A 23,280-nucleotide genomic window follows, 5' to 3' on the forward strand; every position below is an offset into this window, starting at 1 on the left:
TTATAGTCATTATCAATTTATATGGTGAATAGTTTTCTATTTAACTAGCAAAGATAATTAATCCTTCAATCTATAAAAAGTTTTCTAGAGTCAGTGATGATGTCTTCAAATAGTCTAACCTGCAGTCGAAAAACTCAAAGATACTTATTAAACCAAGACATTTTCACATCAGGAAGCCAGAAGTAGACAGAGGGTTTAAATAATCCATAGTCAATAGTTTCATTTTAATTTCCAATTGACCAACTAATAAATTAACAAATACATTTGAGCTCTAATGAAAATCTACAGACATCAACTGGATTTCATGCGTGATTTATTAACTAGGTCTATAATATTACAGCACGTGGGCTTAGGTTAATATCTGATACACACCCTCATGCTGAAAAAGCAACAAAACCTTAGACATCAAGTGCTTATAGCAAATGCATGGGGTCACTGTGGACCTTCTGTTACACTTTATAAGTGACCTTCTGTACACAGTAAATATGCACACCCACATAAAATATGAAACGTTTTCACACAGTCAGCTAATGACCCAGAGTGGCAATAAATAAAAACCAGGTAGTTTAAAGTCTTTCCACAGATTAGTTTTTGATAAGCACCCCAACACCTCTAACTGACTTGTTACCCATTATCCAAGTACAGACTTAGCCTTTGTTGAAATTATGGAAATGAGGGTAGGAGCAGGGAAATGAGATTGCATCTCTGAAACTTGTCAAACCAAAGTCAATCATATTGGCTGTGGCCAAAAGCAACTACACTTTAGGTTCTAAACCTTGAGTTTGACAACCTGCTCTATTTGAAATTAGTCACCTAAAGGTGGAAGGACAGTCTAAGGGCAGGTGGGTGTTTGGGGAACTTTAATAAAAATATTACCATATCATAACTTATAGTACTGCAGCCTGATTTATTTTACATCTATCATGGATTTGGTGTTTAGTGACAGCTGTGTGTGACTTAAACACATTTTCTGATCTCACTGGGTCTGACGCTCCCTGAATATCACAGATTTTCAACACACATACAGTAGGGACATGGAGACTGATCACCTGCCACATTTTTGCCCCAGTAATTCAGGTCTGTATCCCTCTGTGTGTGTTAATTTGTGTGAAAGGGTCACTGTTGTTGCGGACAGTCTCACTGCACCCATTGTTTAAAGAAACAAAAAGAAAATGAGAAGTAATTACCTTGAAAACATGTGCCCCTGGCTCATTTGCCTTAATTGAATTTTGATATCTGTCTCTCATTAGACTTAACGTCCTCCTTCTACTAGGAAAAGCTAACCGCTGACTAACCTGTTCTACACAGGACTGAAAAAAAAGGTCAGTTATCCATCTGGGTCCAAGCTCATTATTTAAAAAAAAAAAAAAGCAGCTAGCCTCCTAGTTTTTAAATAAAAACAGATGGATGACCAAAACCTAATCAGTCTGAGCTGTAATTCAAAGATATTAGGAATTTTAAGCAGCTACAATACCGCCCATCTGGTAAAAAAACTACAGTCAACAGACTGGTGACAAAATGACTGCCAGTTACATAAAAATAACAAATTTTACACCAATATGTTCAATTACACCAATTTAAAAAGGTAGTATGGTAGTATCTGGTTTCCCAGTACCTACACATAACCCAAGAAAACATAGCCAATTCAGGCCAATCATCTTGTAATACTAACAACATTTCCTGAGGACACGCAGCCCAAGTCTTTTTCTTTTGCAAACACAATGCTTGTCCTGACCTGACCGCATTAATTGCTCTTACTGTTGGGTCAGACGTACGTAAGCCTGTTGGCTGGAACCTTTTATCTAATTAAAAGTACAGCCAAAGTGAAATCTGAGCAAAGCCGTGATCTGAGTTTAGCATGAAGGTTGTTATTTTATATCTGATGTTCTTTGAATCTGCCTGAGAGGGGAGGGGGAAAAAATAAATCAGAACAGGGCTGCTGTTAAGAGCTGCACCCCACATGCTGACAGGTCATGGTTAACCAACAATCAGAAATTACAGCAGTGAAGGCCATACTGACAGCACATTACAAACATTAAAAATTCAAATAAAAACAAACTACTGGAGACAGGGGCAAGTCTGCACAAGTAAAAAGGACACAGCATTGCTAGTTTGTATGCAATCTGAAGATATAAATGCCACAGTCAAAAAGAAGAAAATGGCAGCAGATTAATACACTAGGCTACTTTTATTCCCTAGCCGTCCATATTTTCTTCCTGAATCTATTGCCCTTTCCCAGGTTAGCATTGACATGCAACACTTTAGCTGAAGTACATAAAGGTGAAATAAATCTCATGTTTGAATAGCCAATGTGTCTGTACTAGAGTGCCAGTCCTCTACGCATGTAGCTTTGCCCCTGGCCTCAGGTCAAATGAAGAAAGAAGAGGGGTATACACACAGTGAGAGGCAGATTGGGAAGTCCACGTACCCCGATGATAGCATTCAGCTCTGTCATTGTCACCTGCTTAGCCCGTTCAACAGCCTGAGCCACCTGCTGTTGATGCTGCAGGACACAAACACCAACATTAGTTCCTGATGTAAAGGAGTTCATTACAAAAGACCCAATAACAAACAAATTGTGGCAAGTGATTTACTTATACATCACTACAAATAACTTTAGATGAGGAAAGAAATAAGAACCTTACTGCACAAAAATACTATACACACACAATATACTCCACAACAGTGACAAATGTACAATAAAAATATTCTGCGCTGTTCCACTAAATAATAAAAATTGAAATCTGCTATTAGTTGGGACACAGTCAGATTTAGATCCCTACTCCATTTGTGATCTAGTCTAGTTAAGTTCCTTCCATAACAGCCCGTAAGTTCTGAAGAACTGTGCACAACAGATACCGTCACACTTATCCGGTACAGTTAACATTATTGGTGAATAAAAGTAGTCTTGTTATTTGCTGCTAACTGGTTTGGCACTCACCTCTTGTGACAAGAATGGCATGATCTGAGCCAGAATGGCATTTAGTCGTTTGGCAATCTCAGTCTGTAGAAAAGAGGAAAATATGAGAATGACTTTTGTTCGGTGTGCTGATGTCACAGAAGGCACAATATTTAAGCAGTTAAACTACCTATAAAACAAAAGGTGTGCATCTTAACACAAGAATGTTTGTAGCAAGCATTTGGCTAAACTATTTACTGTATTTCTTGCCTACATAGGGACCACCTTAGAACAAATGTACTGCCCCTTCTCTCCTGCCTCCATTAAACTCAGGGCTTATTTCATTAGGAGGCTCAAATATGCTAATACCATCTGGCTCGAGAGACCTTAATGAGGTCCATACTTCATAATTACAGCCCATAGATGGGGGGTGGGGCACAGTGAAGCAGACAGGTTAACACTCTGCCCCTATCAGAGCAATCTTTGGTATCGACCACATAATATTAGCTGGGAGAGAAAGATGATGCTTCAGGGCTCAAACACACAGCACTTTACAGCCCTGCATTTGGACAAATGGATATGGTGCGCTTCCCGCCTACTGCTTATAAATGTCCCAAGACATTTTGCCCCAACCCATTTCCTTTTTTTAAAATCTCTACTTTCCACATACTAAGGAGGGAAGAAGAAGAGAAGGAAAGAAACACAAAAGGATAAAAAAGGATAAAAGGAGAATGGTGGGGTGTAAGGTTGTGATGAATGGTGAAGTGAAACCCTGTGATTTGACACTAAGGTAATTGGGTCTGACTGAACCAAGGGAGGAGAACTAATTGATTCTGAGAGATTAGGGGTGGAGGCCCAGCAGGTGTGTGTGGGGTGAAGAGGTCTTTCCCGCCGTTTTATACGCTGCTGCATTCCACTCTTTTTCTCTCCTAACCCTGTTTGACTGTGAAAGGGGAAGGGAGGAGACAGGAGAAGAAAGAAAGTGGAAAAGAGGGCAGAAGGTGCCAGTAGCCTTTCGGACAACCTTCTGTGTCAGTCTTTTCATTTTGGAGCAGGCCATGGACAGACCTCTGTTGGCTTGTCAGGAATTATCTCACAACCTCCTGTCTGACCTTAGACACACTGCTTTCTCTCTCCATCCAAACCAACCCACCCTCCTCCTCCAAATGCTCCTCCACACCCCTCCATGCTAATCTCAACTACTCCTCTGTGCCCTCCCTCCTTCCTCTCTCATCTTCCCCCTCTCCTGTTGCTGGGGCAACGCTATCTGGCACGGCTGATCGTTATGTAAATTGGGCTGGGGCCCTGACCAGAACAGCCTGTAAAATCATATTAGGCGCAGCACAGAGACAGGTCATTAAATTGAATTTTCAGCCTGTCGATCTGATCGGCACGGGAAATTAATGAGGGATAACCGGGAGTGGGGACATGGGGAGGGGTCTGCATTGACGGAGAAAAAGAAGAACGGCGCTCTGTGGAGACTCATAAAGCATCATCATTAGCGGGGGATGGATACAATGACACACAGTAGGATTATAGTGGTGGTAGTATCACACCACTTCTCTGCAAATGGCTGCAAAGGGAGCAACATGGGGCTTGTAGGAAACAGCGGTATGCTGATACATTCTGCTATTAGAGCAACATTACAAACTCACCACAAACCAGTTCACAAAGAAAAGGATCCATTTGTTCACAACAAATCACCACTCCTGAGCCACTATTTGAAGGCAAAAACATTCATGTAATTCAGGTCCACTCTGCCTTTTGTGTTAAATTTAGCATGGAATGCTAAAAACACATAGGATTCTCTCAGCAGTTTTTTCTGAAAGGTGAGCCCGAGCTCTTGGTGACTGGAGAGCTCAGATCAATCTGAGCTGCATTCAGGGTTTTTAAAAGGTCAAATGTTCCTGAACCTTCATCTGCCTCTGAAAGTTAACCCAGAATGAAAATATTCATTTTGAGAACAATGGAACAGGCTTTTATTTGCATCCATTTTTCTTTTTCTTTTTCTAGCCTAATTACTATCATGTTGACAGTTTGCATTGTGCCTGTCCTACCTCAACTGCAGTTAAGAAAAAAAAATGCAGGCAAACATGACTCACAAACATGATTCACAAAGGAGACAGTGGAACACCCTTAAACTGAAACTCTGTATCCCTGCATCCTCTCTTTTTCAAATTTAGTCACTCCACTCTGTTCAGAGTTCACCTATTGGCAAATGGGCACATAGCCTATTTACACAACTTTTTGACAGCCATTTTGAAGGAGAAAAATACTGATATCACATCATCTCTGATTACACTCAGCACTATTAAATGATTCCCACTATAGAGGCACTGTTCTCCACAGTGCTTTTAGTGACAGAGACGGGCACTGGAAAAAGTTTATTGTCACTTAAAGCTACTGAAAACAGAAGCTTTTCACTACACCTCCACAATTACAGGTACTAAGGGTTCTCTAGTAGCACCCGAGCTTGGAGAGGTGCTCTCTCCATTACATCCCTCTGTCAATGGTGCACTGAAAGCCATTTGGGTGTTTGTCGCTCAAGCATTAGCCCCCAAGTGGAGAGCAGACTCTCTGATGAGGATTCAATTGGCGAGAAAAACAAGTGGCATATGACTAGGGGGTGGGTGGGGGGTTACAGAGATGGCTGTTTGAGAATTATCTTTTCAGCCAGAGAAGAGGAAGAAAGAGGCACTTAGAGGTATCTTGTTCATTACAAATGCATGAAGAATATTTTGCATGTGCATGTCACTCTATTTTGAGCACATACAAAAATTAAGTGGCAGCCGTTTCTGCAGGGGTGCATATGGAAATGTGCTGTTTTCCAAAAGATTACACCCCATTTTGTTAGAGTTCAAATCATCACATGGTAGACAATGTACACAATCACACACACACTCACTCATTGTAAACCACTGCTCTACCAGCTCTTCCATCGTAGCTATCAAAATAAAGCATGTCTCACAGCCTCCAGTAACCTCGTCAACCTCCCTTGAGAGACTGTGTGTGTGTGTTCTTGTAGTCAGTTTTTTTGGCTTAGCGACAAGTCGGCCATCATCACCTTGGCAAACAATTCCAGGAATCCTGTATAAATTATTCATTTGCACAAGCTCTCCTTCTCCCCTCCTCTGCTCCCCCTTTCACTCTATTCCTCGATCCAGGTGAGGACATGAAAATCCTTGTTAAAGCACCTTCCCCATTTCCCTCATTTACTCAACTAATAAGGAAATGGATATATACACGTTCACAAAATGGCCACAAAAGGTGCAACAAAATTAAGCAGCCGCATAAAACAACAATGTGTGGGAACTTCTGATTCTTTTATCTATTCATGTTCCATTTGTTTCGTATTTAACAAAAAGCGAACTGATATCAAAATTTAAGCAAATGCACAGGAGTAATAAACAGGGACCACAACAGAGAACAGAGGTAGAGAAAAACAAAGCAACCCACACCACAAGTCAGCAGGGCACGTTGCTGAGGCAGCCTAATGAGCTGCGCTAATTAAAATCACTTATTGACAGCAAGCGAGGGTGATTACCTCCACCCTGCACTCTTTGCCATCATAAGAGACACTGTCAAAACAAATTACCCCACAGCAGCCAGAGCAGCGTAGAGGAAGCTGTTTGTCTCTTGGAACATGAACTATAGCATGTTTATGTCTGCACAAACACACAACTGTTGTTACCATGTAAGGGATATAGTATTTATTCATATGCAAACGTGTTTGTGCCCATTTCCCTGCTTTTCATTCCAGCTTTGTAGTGATAAACACAAAGTCCGTTTATCACTCTGTAATAAATCTTCAACACAAGCCAAGTAATATGCCAGCATCCAATAATCCAGCCTCCCTTGCTTCCTACCCATAACAGGGAGAGCTAAGGGCTGTCTGTTTACCTCTTGCTGATGTCATCACAAACACTCGTTCAGAGAGATGGGAAAAAGGAGAGAGAGAAAGGGAGGTGGCAGGAATCATGCATTATTCAGAGCCTTCCGTCAACTCCACCAGGCTTATTGATAAAACAAAGGAGATGCACAGGAGAGGAGCAGTCGATTAACCCATTTATCCTGAGGCCTCTTACTCTTTTCCTATCTCCATCTCCCTTCTTCCCTGCTCGTTTTGTCCACTGCCACCAGCATCCACCCACAATAACTAGCTCCACCCCCACCCTGCATTGCTACAGCCTCCTAGTTGCTAATAAGTGCCTGACAGAAAAAGCTTAAGAATGGGGAGGAGGATGAGACGGCAAGCTCCTTGATAAACAGAAAACACACCTAGTTAGTGCGTGCACACCCACAGGTCACGTGCCTACAAAAAAAAAAAAATGTCTACGCCTGATGAATGGTGCAGTGTGCTGCTGTTCCAACTGTGTTAGCCTCCCACTGATACCATTAACCTTCTGGATCTGAGGGCCATGAAGCCTCCACCCCTCCTCTCACTACCTCCTTCTCCCTCTCTGACAGACTCCTACCCTCATACATCATATCACACAGCTAATGACACAAGGGACATCATACACATCACATCACATCATTGGGGTGGCAAGACAGACAGTGGAGGAAAAGACATGAATGAACAGACAAAGGGGAATGAGAAGGAGGATGAAAAAGAGAATTGTGGAGGCAAAAGTGATTTTATTTTATTTTATTTTTTTTTTAAATGGACAAAAATCAGAGAAACATGAAATGTAAGAATAGAAAGATACAACAGGGGCATCTCGAGATCACGTTAATGGGGGTTATGCACAGCTGACTGAATTGCCTTAGGTCAGATCCTCAGCTAAATAGAGCTGTTTTGCAGTGTTGTTTACAGTTGTAATCTGTCTTTTATAGAGAGAGTGAGAGGCCTCTTATATTGAGGATTGTTCTCAGTTAAAAGTGAATCAACATTTTAAAAACTTACCAAAAAGTATATCTAGAGGTCAGCAGATGGCAAAACAATTGTATGTTGTGTTTCTAGGGTTTTAGTGTCTTGCTTGAGGATACTTCACAAGGTGGCATTTGTGGTGGTACAGGAGCTTAAAGTCAACTAAGTATGTGGGTTGAGTGACTGCATTTACATGCACTTACATGCACTACATGCAGTACTCAATGAAATAATCATTGTCTGGTAATTGGGTAAAAGCTGTTAACGTGTTAAGAAACCTGGTTACTGGAAATACACATATACATGCAGCAGCACAGTAATCTTATTTCTAAACTCAGACTTCTTTTGTAAGCCTGGTGAACAGATTTTAACTCTATAGTGACAGAAAAAGCTGTTTGACTTGTTTTGTATGTGTCTTCATGTTGCAACGGAGTGATGGTGCAGGGGGAGAAAGACAAACAAAAGAACAGACACACACACAGCTGATCCACAAAAGGAACTGTCTGAATTTAAAAAATTCCATGGGAGAAAGGTTTTAAGAACTCTACAAGGCACTTTGTGTTAGTCTAATTGTCGAGGCAAAAACGAGGCAACATCGCCTCATTAATGATCTCTCCTTTCATTCAGCTGCATGTTTCTGTCAGTTGTTACACACGTGAGCAGTCGGAGAAAGCTGATTAGAAACCGGATTATACATATCAAAGAAATTGTCATTCTCCAAAAGAAATCTACCTGCAAAAATAAGGTTTCCCGAATCCCTAACCCCAATTTCAGAAATCAGCTTTCCTGTTTACATGACACATAAGAAATCAGCTTACCCAAGCAAGCTGACTATAACCTGGTTAGTTAAGGCCACGTAAACACACTGATTGTTTCCTCCAATGGACATGACAAGCCAACGATCAACTAGAAGCAAACCAACAAAGCAGCCTGACGTGATCCGTAGCTTCTTTCTAAGATAATTTTAATATATTTGCCCCCTTTCTCCAAGCTTCCATTTATAATGAAATAACTCTTAGGGTGGTGAAGAGATATTCTGGCCTAAGTCCTTCCACAGCAGCATGATGCCCAGTGCTGGGTGGCAGCTGAACTAATGAGCTTTTAGCCCAGTTGGCACTGTGTAGGCAGATACAGAATATGCAGGCATACATATGTGCACGCATATGCGCACACACACACAAACAAAATACATCCTCTCAGATTGTCTGCCAGATACTTCACTTTAATCTTATCAAACCATCCCCATCAGGCAGCGTGCCCTTCGTGCTGTTTAGCCTGTCAGCATTTTCACTGCAGGAAGCCAGTACATGTATGCTTCCTAAAGGCATTTAAGGATGAGGGTAGAAACTAAGGTCAGGTATGTGTGTGTGTAGGTGTGTTTATATTTCTCAATCACTAGAGGGGAAAAAAAATAACAGTGTTTTGGCTGTAAACAGACCATCCCTGATATGGCTACATACCTGTTTGTGCATCTCAATGTTGAGCCCATAGGACATCTCATAGTACTGTAAAATAGAGGAGACATAAATACATTAAAAACTCTTCAGTGGCACATTTTTATTTATGCATTGACTCCATTTATTAGCAATATCTTAAAGACATACTGCAAGTCTTTCCATAATTGTATATATTGGAATTCTAAGTTGCTTTTGACTCCTCTACTGAGTAAACCGGGAACTTGTTGGTTCAAAAAGACTGTAAAAGGCGGTGGTGGAGTAGTACAACATTATTAAAGCACACAAACAATAAAAGAGAACTTTAACAAGTTGCAGCATTTGGGATACCTATTAAAGCGCAACAACTTTAACTTGAAAACTTCATGTACTTTTTGCAGCCACAGCAGGCAGATTAGACATAGAGGCCACTGTTTTCTCTTCTACTGGGCAATCACAGCTATTGAGAACCAACACTGCTTCAAAACCCAAGGGAAAAAGCCAATACTCTTACTGAAAACAACATTATCTGCTTTTGATTGCCAAAAAGCTTTTGAGCCCACCAAAAGATATAAACTAAAATGCACTAGTTTGTCTGCCTTGATTTTCAAACACACAGCAAATATCTTCCATTTATTATATTCACTACCTTCTGGTTCCTTGCTGGGAAAAAATTATTTAACAAACATACTGCTGCATTTGGTTAAAGTCATTCCTTTCATGTACAAACAAGATAAGCATGTACATACACAAACTTAAGGTCTAAGTCACATCACTCGTTAGATAAAGATTGTTCTTTTTCCATGCAAACAATGCAGCTTTTCCTGTATTACAAAGAACTTTTCAGGGGTGTTGGTTTTGCAGAGGCACATTTGTTTTTCTTTGATCACCAGTAAGTTCAGTACTAAATGAAATATGATTTAACTGCATTATCAAAACAGTTTTACATGTACCCTGTCACAACACTGATAGAAATCAAGCACCTATCTTAAGTTCTGGTAAAAGCACTGATGCACGGTAGATTTAGCAACAAACGTGTTCAGTAGGATTGGACAATGATTTAATATTACTCAGTATTTCCCACAAACCCAGTGGCCAATTTTTTTTAAATCAATCGGTAACAATGCCATCAGTGGTCAGTTAACTACAGGACTATTTCCTGTAGGCTATGTGGCTGCTTAAACTGTCAAACAGCAGTTAAGATCACCTGTTGGTAATGTAACATTCATGATTTTAATTGATGACAGGACACATAAGTTATCTGTTATCTTTACAGTTGAGGAAAAACTAAAAAAACATGTCTCCTTATATCCTGGGAAGTCCTGGGGTGTGTCAAAGGTCTCTGAATAACCTCACAGTGCACCTGGGGTGAGTTAAGTTTAAAATAGTATCCAGGAAAACCCTTTGATTAATGCACAAAGCCTGCCGATCAGTCATTAACCCCCACTGGGTCATGTTGGGTGTGGAGGGGGGTGGAGAAAGGTCATAAAGAGGACCCCAGAGCCTTAGAGGGTGGTTGTCACACCCTGTAATCAATAGCTGGACATTTGAGTTTCAGCTGCCCCTCTATGCACTTCAACCCTGAATTTTCTTATACGTTAATACATAGGCCTGGGTCAACAATACAAATGCTAACATGGCCTTTGCAAAAAACCATATCTTCACAACCTGTGACTGTTCACCTGAGGTAGGAGGGATGATGCAGCATTAAATCAGAGTCACAGTTTTACGATGATTGCTCTTACCATGACATAGTGACGTTGCATCTCAGTCTTCTCATTGGCCAGTTTATCATACTCCACTTTAAGACTTGTAGAGGAAAGAGAATATTTTAAAACATAATAATGTAGGTGTCGAATAAAAATAATTAGCGCAACAAGAGCAGAGACTTGATGCATAAAGCTACAATGATAGTACAAAACAGAGGAAGCTTCGTCTTCCTACCCTTTCCAAAAAGCCAATAATGTTTGCATTAGGCTAGTTTTTACCTGTGGTATTGGGCCTGCAGGAACTGAAATTCATCTTTGATTCTGTCACAGGACTCTGCCACAGTGAACTTGAAGCCAGGCTGCCCTGGCTGGTGAGGTGCCTGAAAAGTGCAAGGGTGGAGATACCACAGGTGTAAACAATGCCCTCACAGTCAAGATAATAGTCTCATATCACTCTTGCCATCTCCTCCTCATCTTTCTTGGTAAACTGTTTTTTTTTCCCCTCTTGATGGTTTGTCCTCACATTTCCCCTGAGCTCTGGCTAATGGAGGAAAGAGCTGCTTTCACTCAGCAACATGTGCAATGACAGAGAAGGGTCACCTCTTCTGCCCTCAAAGTAATATTACGCGGTGAGCAAAGGATGGTGGAAGGTTAAAAATCATCCATGCACAGTGCTATTTTAGTTGCATTTTGCACCAGTGCAAAAATGCAACTAAGTCGTTTTAAGGAAGAAGGCGATGATCTAGTTTCCTATACTCAACAAAAAGCTATAATCTTACTGGTATACACAATCTCCCAGTTCCTCTCCTGCCAAAGTGAAGCGGCTCCGACGGAACGATGCAGAACACACATAGTAAGGTGTGGATCTGTAGCTCCACTATGAAAAGCTAGTTATGCTGCTTTTAAATGTTGCTATATTTACATCAATTTACAAATAGTGACTATAAAGAATGCTACTTACCGGATGCCGGCCTTGTGGATACATGTCGAGGCAGTGTTCGCAGTGTTTCGCTCTCTTTCCGTAATTCCAATGAAGGTGCGGTAAATCACCGCCACCCCCTCCCCTGTACACGCAGGATGGCAGCGGACAAAGCCCTGTTCTCGACTGCGAGGCGCGCACTCAGACCCCGGCCACTGGATGTATCACCTCGGCTGCCTTTCCTTTGTACCTAAGCAAACAGAAAATGGGGAACATCTAAAGACCCGAACCACTTCTGCAGCAAAAGACAGTAGCACCGCGGCATGAGTTGAAGATTTGAACTTAAATTGAATTATCTAAAAATGAAATTAAAACGTTTCCACTTTTGAATGTTTTGTAAATCTTAAATCTCCCCCACTTTGTGTGAAAAGTCTAAAACTGTATCCACAATTTGCATTACAGTGAAAAACGTGTGCCAGCAAAATGCGTTTGATCCTGTGTATCAAATAAAGCCCAAAGTTAATACTTTTGATCACACGCTCAACGACATGATGCTCATTTTTCTCCTTAATCTAACTAGTTTCCTTCCACTGGAGGTTTAAATGACACAAAACTGGTTGTTCTGATGGTCCGCAAAGATCACAAACAAGGAGCTGCAGCTTTCAAAGTCGGCTGCCATAAAGCCACACCACCTCCACCACCCGTCTTGTTAGCGGCTCTCTTCACGTAGCCCTTTTTACCTTTGTCTCGACCGATTCCCCCTCTCTTCTGCACAGGTAGAAAAAATAATAATTAAAAATCAGTATCCAGACAAACGGCTTAATATCCTCGCCTTTGTAACCGTCACCGCTGAGTGATTAGAGCGGAAAATGTACGTCGCAGTTTCTGTTTTTCATACACTTCTTCTTTGCCTCTTGAGAGTCTTTAAAACCCCGGTGATCCCGAGGCGGAGAGCGTCTCTCCGTCCAGTCGGGCGTTGGAAACCCCTCAGCTGGGACGAGTTGTTGACCGCAAACAACTTCAAAGAACGCCTACATCAAATCCAGTAGCACTACGCGAATCTTCAAGTAAGTCCAAAGAATTTTTGGCGAATAGTCGTGTATGTTTCTGAAAACGTCGGGCGTTATGAAATATAGCACTAGCTTGCTGTTCGGTATACCCAGTACCTTCGCCACTCGCTCTACCACACACAGACTGTTCACTGACACGAGGACCAGACTGCCGAGAGAGGGCCCCGCGCTAACCAATCAGTTACTCCGAAGGCGATCAGCAACGTTGACCAATCACAACGTTGTATCCCCACGTGGGTTATCATGAATAGCGACGTCCTGATTGGGCTGCGACATGTGACCTCACATGTTCGCCATTTTGGATTTGAAGTGACATTCAGTGCGTTCAACAACTTGTTCAAAACAAAGGCAATAATTTATATGTCCTTGCATTCAAGCCGGTGGATCAGCTCTGAGATTTTGAGTATATACCTGTGAGTTTCATCATTATATGTATGTTATGGCGAGTCATACACTATATGCTAGTGTAAACAGGACACAACCCCACTAGCTGTAGACAGGATTTATCATTTTAATAAAGTCATTTGGCTGTAAATGCGGCATCTGCCTTGAGATTGGGACAATTATAAGTGAAGCTTGACCCTTAACAATAGTTTGAAGTTTGATACAGGAATATCATTCTTTCTATCAATTCAAGAAGGGGTAGAAATGCCAAGAAAAAGAAATAAGCCCAGTTACCATGCCAAGAAAAACAGGAGCTCATTGAAATTCACTCAAGACCAAAGTGCACAGAATATGTGAATACCGCTTAATCTACAGCAGTGTCCTTTGAGTGACTTGAATTGATCGACCTATTTCTAACGAGACCTCAAGCATCTACAAGGTTTCCTATCAGCAGCACTAGGTAGACTACAACACGTCTGCGCTTCAGGATATCAGCCTATCACGTGTTGCTCACTATGCCCGGCCCCACGTGGGGCCGTTGCACCCCCTCCCTCCGCTCCGCTCCGCCCTTGCTGCTTCTCATCCAATGGGGCCGCAGCGGTCTTCCTCCGCGGCTTACAATTGGCTCAGCGCTCGAAAAGCTGTCAGTCAGGAACCCAGGTTGTCAATTAAACCCACGTTGGGTACCGCGCTGACAAATGCCTGTGCTACTCTCTCTCCTGCCTGCGAATAGTGCCTGGAATGGCTGCTTAATTAGCTTCGAATGGCTTTTCCTTTCAGCTCAAACAATCTGTCACTACCATGTGGTAAAAAGAGCCGTGCATAAAACAAAAGCAGGAAAAAAAGCCAGTAGGGGCTAAATATCAGTTTGATCCCCCCCCCTCCCTGAAAACATTTGCTGAAAACATGCTTTTACCTAGCTGAAGCAATGGTTTCACTCATCTGTTTCTGCCTTCATTTTCTTCTAAAATTGTTTATCTGGGTGTCCATTTAATCGATTTTCGATTTTAATCGATTCACATTCAAATCTGAGGGTGGGGTTTCTTTATACCCTGGAAATATAATGAGTTAACTAGAAGATTCGGTATTATGGCATGGTTTTGAAATAAATAAATAAATGCATGTACAGGTCACAGAAAATGTCTTAACCTTAGTTTTTCATTATTTCAAAGCTAAATTCTCATCTGCATTTCAGTGAATCACAGACATCAGGTAGGAAATAAGGACAAAGCTGCAACTGATATCTGATAAGAATGTGATAATTAATGAGTAAATGTTTGCCAGTGACAGAATCTACCACAAAATGTGAATTTTATGTAGATACTTTGCAGCTATACTAGACATGGTTTCCTTCCTAAAAATACATTTGATTATCTTATTTGTGTTTATAATGCAAGCATGGTTTAAACAAAGTATTTTATAATTTGTAGCATAATAGATTGCCGAAGAGTCGAGAAGTATAGAAAAGTTTAAACATCCTCTAGCTAGAAATACTGCAAGCTTTAGCTGTTGCTAAGCAACAATTGTATCCCTCTTCCAGATGCTTTGACATGAGTTGGTATAATAATTCATGTACTGAGGGCATGTCAGTAAGTTACACACCCAATGGGTTTTCACACAAAACTTCTCCTAATGGTGCATTATCTTAGCAGTCAGTGGCAATCACAGTAGTTAAGAGTAGGAACAGACTTTAAAGAGTAGAACAACATATAGGTCTAAACTTTTTGCACTTCTCAAAATCTGAGCTTCCTGATGGAACTTTTTTGTTCTCTGATTTGCACTGACAACTCCGTGTTGTTACCACTGACACTCTGATACCTGAAAACAGACAATGAAAGATAAAAAGTAAACGGTTTACTATAATTATTACAAGCGGCCCACACCTGGTTAAAATAACTACTTTAACTGAAACTTTAGCACAATGAACACAGTTTAATTCAAATTTTAAAAAAATATAGATTTTATTTAGTATAACTTAAAGTTACACCAACAGTTTCTTTGGAAGCATTACGGTTCCTTACCAGTGACGCACCTGAACAATGTTGCGGTGTGAATTTGCACATGTAAAGTGCATACAGCTCCAAAATGGCATAGACATAGAGCATTGCCAAAATATTAAATTATATGAGAAAAGTTGAACAAAAGTTCATTACACATTACATTTTATTAAAACATGTGAAAACTTTGAGTTATAAAAAGATCCTAACTACCAAATCATTATTTTGTGAAAGAAAAAAGTATACTGAAATAATTTTCTCTCCACCTCTTTGACATTCGACCCTGATTGTACACACCTCTGAACTTAACTTCTAGTTTAATTTCTGTGAAAATTGGACCAGAACAAATTCACAGTTTCATGTTGAGAGGTATTATAGCCTCCAACCTTGCATAGACTCTACTGTTTTGTTTTAGAGAGCAGTGGTACAGTGGTTGGGTGGTTCACTTCATCTCACAGGATGCTTCAGTGTTAAGTTTGTTTGTGTGCTCCAATATGCTGTATAGACTTCAGCCAAGTTAAACTATCCAATCATCCACATAATGCCTTCACAGAGGTCTGACTGCCCAAGGACAGTCAGATCCAGTCCAAATAGACCTTGGTATAATAACACTGGGATGACCTAAAATCACCCTAATAGAGAAAAAATGCCAACACATGATGCACTTAATTAAGGTGAAACCATGATTCAAAATTAATTTTATTTTTCAGTTTAGTTTTCTATTTTGCATCAAAACACTTTGTTCTTCTGTTAATATTAAGAAAGACCAGATGATCACATTGTTTGCATTGTTTGATATGCTGACACACAAACCTGAAACCAACAACAAAAAACTCTACATTACCTGACAGTAAGTGAATCATTTATAACATCCAATTCAGGTCCTGGGGTCTAATGGATACAAAAGGAAATAACCTGTAATAAGTTTCCCTCAAGTATCCCTAGTATCTACTTTGATAGGAGGTGTTGTTAACTTCTATGTCAAGGATGCAGTACAAATCTTAGTTTATTGTCTGGCCTATCAATATAATTCACTATTCATCATATCTTTACTCAAGTTAGCAGGTACTCGTGATTTCTGCAGAACTGCTGGTTCTGCAGAAATCCAGAACTGCTGTAATCCTGGGATTGGTATGTGCAGGTTCATTGCAAGGATGTAGGTTATCAGGAACTTGCAAGCACAGTGGCGGTCTCCACAGACCCAAGACTCTAAATGAATAACCACATACAAACAGACATTATCATACAGCTTCATCGGATACTGCGGACTGTGGATACATCTGTCTCCCACAAACACAAACAGATCCACTTTTCATCCAACCCACTCTGCTGCAGGTTGTGCACATCTTTTGCTGTTTCTTACAAAATCTCGTAGACACATGTTATCGTTTTATTCTGCAGAACAATAATAACAGTGTAAGTGATGTGACAGAGATGAGAGGGTTGAACTTGATGTTTAGTTAAAAAACTAAAATCAAAACATGCGTAAATGTATAGACAGTGGCATAGATTGGGCAGCTACAAAGGCGTGGGCTTTGAATTTAGGATAATGGGGACAGTCCACCCTTGTCCACCCTCTGCACTGTTTATTTGCACTGAAAACCCAGATGCTGTGAAACTCCCACTCTGAAGCACTACACAAATATTGGGGCTATTTGCAGAGGTGGTTTTAATTCTTCACAGGGCAACGATTGGCTCTTTTCACTCCTATCACTGCAAGAGCTTGGTCACTGGATTCCTCCAGCTTCCTTTGTTGCCCCCACCCACCATTTCACAGCAGCCCCAAAATAAATATAACTGATGTATATTTTAAATGGCTTTCTTGGCCACTAAGGACTCAAATCCCATTTATTCTGCTTATGGTATCACATTCTCTGCTCAGAGAAACCCCCACTACCAAAACCACAGCTTCTACAGCAAACCAATGATGGTTCCTGGTTCAGCTGTATACAAGGATCTTGATTCCTGTTTCAAAGGTCCTCATGTTCTGTAGGCCTGCAGTGTGAAAACTGGGGGAGGGGGGGGGGGTTAAATCATAACATCAACTATGCATTTTCTTCACCTTTGTAAAGTTTTGTTTCAGCTTTCATCAGATTAATTACTTAATCCATTTAACTGTCAACTCTTTCAACTACCTCAGTCATTTTTTCATGCAAGAGTGTAAAATGGGGCTTATTTCACCACTGTTCTGGTTGGTGGGTTGGTTGCAGCAGTATTGTAAAGCACTCACTGACTCAGGATTATTGACATGCTTTCAAAGGCAAGTTCAGGGCATGAAAGGAAACATTCCTTGCCACAATGGACCCAGTGTTTGTTGCGAGGGCTGCAGACATGAATAGGGCCCCTAAGTGTATCACTGAGACTCGTCAGCCTGTAATCAATGCAAAAAAGATGAAAGGGCCTTATCAAAAGAGACAAACACAGACATGAGCAGGGTCTGAAAAAAAAGGGTGAGGGCTTTTTTGAAAACAGGAGGAAAAATATTTTTCAAATTGTTTTTTTTTTTCTTTTAGGCAAGTTACACACCTGCATTTAAAATACAGAGAACAGAATTCGGGGAATTTTTAGCTTTCAGTGTGATTTGTTCCATCAAACTTGACAAAACAGTGTGTATCGTGTAAATATTAGGGTCAAAACAACTCTGCACTTTCAATTGCTCTTTTTTTAAAAACCTAATCGTTATCCAATGCACTTCACAATTGCTTGCCATGTAAACACACACACAGTCAATGCAAGGTGCTGGCCTGACTTGACCCACTGGGAACAAGTTGGGTTTTAGTGCTTCGCCCAACCCTATGATTAATAGACATGCACTCTACCTGCTGAGCTGCAGCTGCCTCTTAAAGTAAAGGTACTAAAGTGAGAATAGACAGGAGGCACTCTAAATGCTGTAATAGGCTTTCCTTTTGAGCTTGTCTTTTAAGGAGCTCAGAGACATTAAGACTCAGAGGCTACAAAAATGCTCAGATAATAATACCTTTAGTAGTAACTGAATTTGAGTCATATGTTGTTTTGTAAAACCAGCTCACTTGCTGCATTCTGTGGACCTACTGCCCTGGAACATAATATTGAGCGCTCATGCAGTTTGAGTGTTTTTGTCCGTGCAGCATCAATTTGAAATTAGTTTACAGTTGTTGATATTGAAAACATGATTGAGCCTTTTTTTCTTCCTCAGACCACTCTGCTGAGCATTAATGATTCCACAATGGCTCTGCCTCTGGTGCTGCTTGTGATTAATAAGCTCATTTAGTCAGCACTCATTGTGACTGGGTCCAGAGGCCAGCCCAGTGTAAGGCTCTTCAGTGGGTTAGTGTTATTTTTTGTGATTACCGTCCAAGTGGCTGCTGTAACAAGCAGGTCAACAAAGTGACTCTATCCTCTCCTTTAGCTGGAGAGCGAAAGGGAACCTACTGAAGGTGGTGAGGCCCACTTTGCTTCTACCAAGGGAATGATGACATAACCACAGAGGTGCCAACTATCCCTCTTACTGCTACTACAACCACAAATGAAAAACAGCAAGGTCCAGCAACCCTATCTAAGAAATTGAGTATTTAGAAAATTCTTAGTTTTTTGTTTTTGTTGTGCTGACAAATGTACCAAAGTGGAGTATGTGGGAGATGGGTTTACAAAGTGCAGAATGAGATCAGTGTTCACATTCAAAGTTCCATTTCTGATTATGTTTTGGCAACAAAAGCACATCAATGTCAGGGAAAGATTGTGGTTCAATGTTGCCAATCACATTGTGTCACTGTGGAGATTTTCTGTATTAAGCCAATCAAAGAAGTCAGTATCCATTCAAATCTGCACATAGATATTAGTGTTATTATTTTACATATTTGAAAATGGGCTAACCCAACACAATAAATGATGGAAATGTAACAAGGAAGTACACACATTTCTACATGCTCTCTGGGATTGTTCCTTTTTCAAAAGAGGTACTACAACCCTTGAGGAGTGGCTTAAACATCCACTAGCAGAATCCCTACAGCTGTGTCTGTAATTAATCTTTCATGCTTTCTAAAGCAGTGTTTGGAAAGAAATAACAGGTTCTATTTTTACACAGAGTTACTGTATTATATTTTTAAATTGTGATTTTTTTTTGTACATGTTTGTATAGATAGTCATGGCAGTGTTTACAGTGCATTACTGCAAATTCAGTTTGTTCATAATTGGAACATATTTCTCCTCAACTATGTACTTTGTTGTCACAATGTAAACTTTCAATTAGAAAAGAAGAAAAACTGATCTACTTGGGATGTGAGAGAACCCTAATATCACAGTGACATTTTAATGTCTCATCCATGTAATGATCTTTTTTTCATCAGTCACTCGGCAGGCGACCACAGCTCTGAGTTCATTATGGACCAGAGCAAAATGTGGTTTCCAAGGGAACAAGCAGGTCTAACTACATGCAGTGCCTTACTACTGTAGGCAAGATGAGGTGTTTGCACTCATGTATACCTTAGAGGGAACTGTGTAGTGTTTATGCATGTTCATCGAGAGTATGCAATAGTGTGCAGGGCCTCGTCTGCTGTTTTCATGCATTGAACCCACTCAGCCTTGTGAGATAAATGGAATGAGGTAAATCACCTGGGAGATTGCAGCCAGGCCATCGATTTCATGGGTCATCAGATAACACCGGGGTTTGCTGAGCACATGCCCTTCAGCACTAGGCAAAAGCTATCATTTAGCCAGATCAATAGCTCTAATTACCCTGCTCCACCCACTGCAATAAATTCAGAACATATCACATTGTCTTCAGAGAACTGGAACAGGGAAGTACAACATCACTGATGTTATCACATTAAATCTTTACTAAATAGTTTTTATAATATAGATTCTTTAAACATTATTCAGACTCAGTGGCCATTTCTGTGTCATATTAACAGTTTACCAGTATCTGTGAAGGAAAGATTTGATATTAACAGAGTAATGTTAGAATAATGTAACATTTTTGTAAATCTAGTTTGCCGAAAAAGGAAGTTCATACTAAAAACGCAGTTAAATTTAAGTAGAACTACTGTACCTTTATGGTTAAATAAAACAACAAAGTGTCATAATGAAGTTCCCTAGACTATTGCCAATAGTCTAGGGAGTAGTGAGTAGGACTACAATTGGTGACCCTAGACTATAGTCTAGGGTCACCAATTGTAGTCCTACTCACACAGGCTCTGATTGGCTCTTTTTAAAGGAATACCAGAGCTTTGACTTACTTGTCAGAATTTAAAATGTGTGAACAGAGGTCTTGAATAGAGAGGAGAGCCTGTCACTGTTGTGTATGTTTCTTAAACTAAAATGTTAACACACATCACAGGATGTTTTATCAATCAAAGCAAGGTGTGGTTTTAAAAATGTTGCATGGGTTATAACCTAGAACAGAAAGTTACTGTGCGATAACAGCTGAAAACGAAAATGCAGACTGTCAGTTGCAAACGTGGTTTGTGTTTTCCGAGAGCCTCCACCGGATTTGAAACAAAAAAGCCCATACAGCGCAAAAGGAGACATGGGACTCTGTGAAAAAGTTTCACCTTCACTCACCGATCTAGTTTATATTTACATTTACATTTAGTCATTTAGCAGACGCTTTTATGCAAAGTGACTTACAAGTGAGGCACAAGGTAGCAAAAATGTAAGTCAAGTAGAAAACATCAAAGCACATTTCATGAGATGCAAGTGCAAGAAAGAGCAGAAAGGAAGTATTTTTTTCTAGATTTTTTGGTTTCCTCTCTGCACAAACCACACACAGGCAAACAGCATCTTGTGTTAATATCATTTGCCATCCACTTAAAAGTTATGCTTTTGTTATTGGTGCCCTCCTTGTCTGCCTGTCCCTCACCTTTAACATGCTGAGTTCTGCCATCCTGCTATCAGGTTTCTCCATACTTATAGGCCTGTAGTGGTCCACTTATCACTAAAGCTGGCACAGTGCCCACCTTCTATCGGTGTCTTTCACTCTCTCCCTCTCTCGCTCGATCGGAGGAAACAGCTCAGTCAATCGTGGTAAAGTTGTTAAAATTTCAGGCTTAAACTATATGAAAACAAAGTGACATGTCAAAGGGCTTCTTAGCAACAATCAGCCTATAGAAGAGTATCACAAAATAATGCACCTACACTCAGATTTACAGAGTTTATTTACAATTGTTAGCTCATTGATTAACTGCCTGGCCACAACATTACTGCTGTTCAGTCTCGCTGCTGTCATAGTGTTATTTTCAGCTGTAGCCGGCAGCTTTTTACTGCAGAAAAGCTCTAAAAACACATTATCTCAGCACCAAACACAGTTGCTGTGTGGCCAGCTGGCCACGTGCTGGTGTCCTAATAAAGCCTAAGGAATTTAACTTTTGTGTGTCCTTACTTTAAGAGCACAGTTTTGCAACTTTTTTATTTGTCTTCAGCCTTTACATAGCTAAACATCACAGCAATCCAGTGTCTGGTTACCTGGTTTATACAGAACAACTCTTGACGTTTAAGGTTATTATGATCGTTGTTACTTTCTGTGCTAGCATTGAAACGATTTAGATGGATTGCTCACCTATCGGCACAGTTTTCAGCATCAAAACAAGATGTGAGGTAGGCAGCTAACTCAACAGTCCAGCTGTCTGTTCCTAATGAACTGCTACAGGATATCATGGGTCAGTACTAGCTCAGTTCCTGTGATGGTGGACTGTTACTTACACAGTAAAGCAACACAACCCATAAACATAATATCAAAGTTTATGTCATTTAAATTTTCTAGCCATATCAAACATTATAGAATTATAATATGCCAGTCTTGTGGATTTGCAGATGCATGCATGCCTAATACTTTATGTCATCACTCATCCTGTTTTAAAAGTCAGCATTACATTAATCCAGTCTTTATTCGTTCTGAGTTGCTTCTTGTTACAAAGATGTGTGTTTTACCTGCAGTCATATGTGTGTGGATGTCTGTGTTTGTATGTGTATCTATTTATCAAAGGTCTATCAAACTGTCCTACCCCCACGCTGTGAGCCCAACATATCCAAACTTGTCCAGCAGCTGGCCTAAGGGGCAGTGTAGCTGTTGAGCCTATAATAGTGACTGATTAGAATACCACTGGTGAGAACTGAACCCAAGCAGTTGTTGACAAGGGATATTAAGCAAAGTGGGGAGTCAGGCCACTGGAATTTGATGATACCGCCAGGGAAACATGTCCTGGCCTACACAGTGGTTCTCTTTAACACCATAGCATCCAAAGAGCTGATAACTCTATCCAAGAAACTAGAGGAGGGTTACATTGCTTCACCCCACAGCCTTCAAGAGGAAATTGAGAACCAAATGATTAAGCTCCATGACAATACTGCAGAGAGTGGACGCGTGACACACTCCACCATGGAATTCTTTTTTGTATTGTTTTCTTGGCTGGTTTTCATCTTTTCTCTGATACTCACACCACAGCACTGGGAAGGGCTTCAGCTACAAGTGCCAAACCAGAACTGTAAGTAGCTGCCTTTAATCTTAATTAATTATATCTTGCGTTTCTCAGTAAACCGCACATTATATTGTTTTTGTCCTTTTTGTTACAGTATGTCCAATCACCAATGGATTGACACAGATGTTATTAGTTTTAGTTAGTAACATTCAGTAGATGTTATTTGACCCCATGTTATGACTCCACATTGCAACTTTTCCATAAAATAACCACACATTAACATAGATTGTTACACCACATGACTTGAATTTAAATGAAAACAAGATTCACAAAGAACCTGTGGCCAATGGGGTCTTGCAGATGGTGTTAAGAGTCCTGATACAAGCTGGATCTAAAAAAACCTAGAACAGGTGTCAGAAAATAAAGTAGCTACTCAGTCTCTGTCAGGTAACTCTGTAGCTGCTGCCAAAGGGTAAAAGCTGGAAGTGACTGTGTAGGAAAAATCAGTATGCAAAACACAACTGTGTATTAGGCTGTACCAAAAGTAAAGAATGTAGATAGTGCACCGCTAAATTCTGAGTCTTAAAGGAATAGTTTGGCCTTTTAGG

At 40.4% G+C, this 23,280-nt stretch overlaps 1 protein-coding gene across 14 annotated transcripts in view; it reads right to left on the bottom strand.

The window, feature by feature from the left end:
* The window catches only part of LOC137119388 (transducin-like enhancer protein 3-B), a 45,034-nt gene that overhangs the window by 13,735 nt on the left and 8,019 nt on the right, over positions 1-23,280 (bottom strand). For 7 of the 14 annotated variants that reach the window (XM_067495855.1, XM_067495854.1, XM_067495848.1 and 4 more), the window contains exons 1-7: positions 12,571-13,036; positions 11,873-12,080; positions 11,191-11,291; positions 10,948-11,011; positions 9,230-9,274; positions 2,942-3,004; positions 2,399-2,503 (exon numbers count right to left, since the gene is read on the bottom strand). In XM_067495855.1, coding sequence (XP_067351956.1) covers positions 2,399-2,503; positions 2,942-3,004; positions 9,230-9,274; positions 10,948-11,011; positions 11,191-11,291; positions 11,873-11,896 — 402 coding nt within the window. In that variant the 5' untranslated portion in view covers positions 11,897-12,080; positions 12,571-13,036. Of the gene's footprint in view, positions 1-2,398; positions 2,504-2,941; positions 3,005-9,229; positions 9,275-10,947; positions 11,012-11,190; positions 11,292-11,872; positions 12,081-12,570; positions 13,037-23,280 lie in introns of those variants that run through there. The other 7 variants (XM_067495857.1, XM_067495856.1, XM_067495852.1 and 4 more) reach the window with 2 other exon arrangements.

This window comes from Channa argus, chromosome 2 (genome assembly GCF_033026475.1).
Source record: "Channa argus isolate prfri chromosome 2, Channa argus male v1.0, whole genome shotgun sequence".
NCBI classification, from domain to species: Eukaryota; Metazoa; Chordata; class Actinopteri; order Anabantiformes; family Channidae; genus Channa; species Channa argus.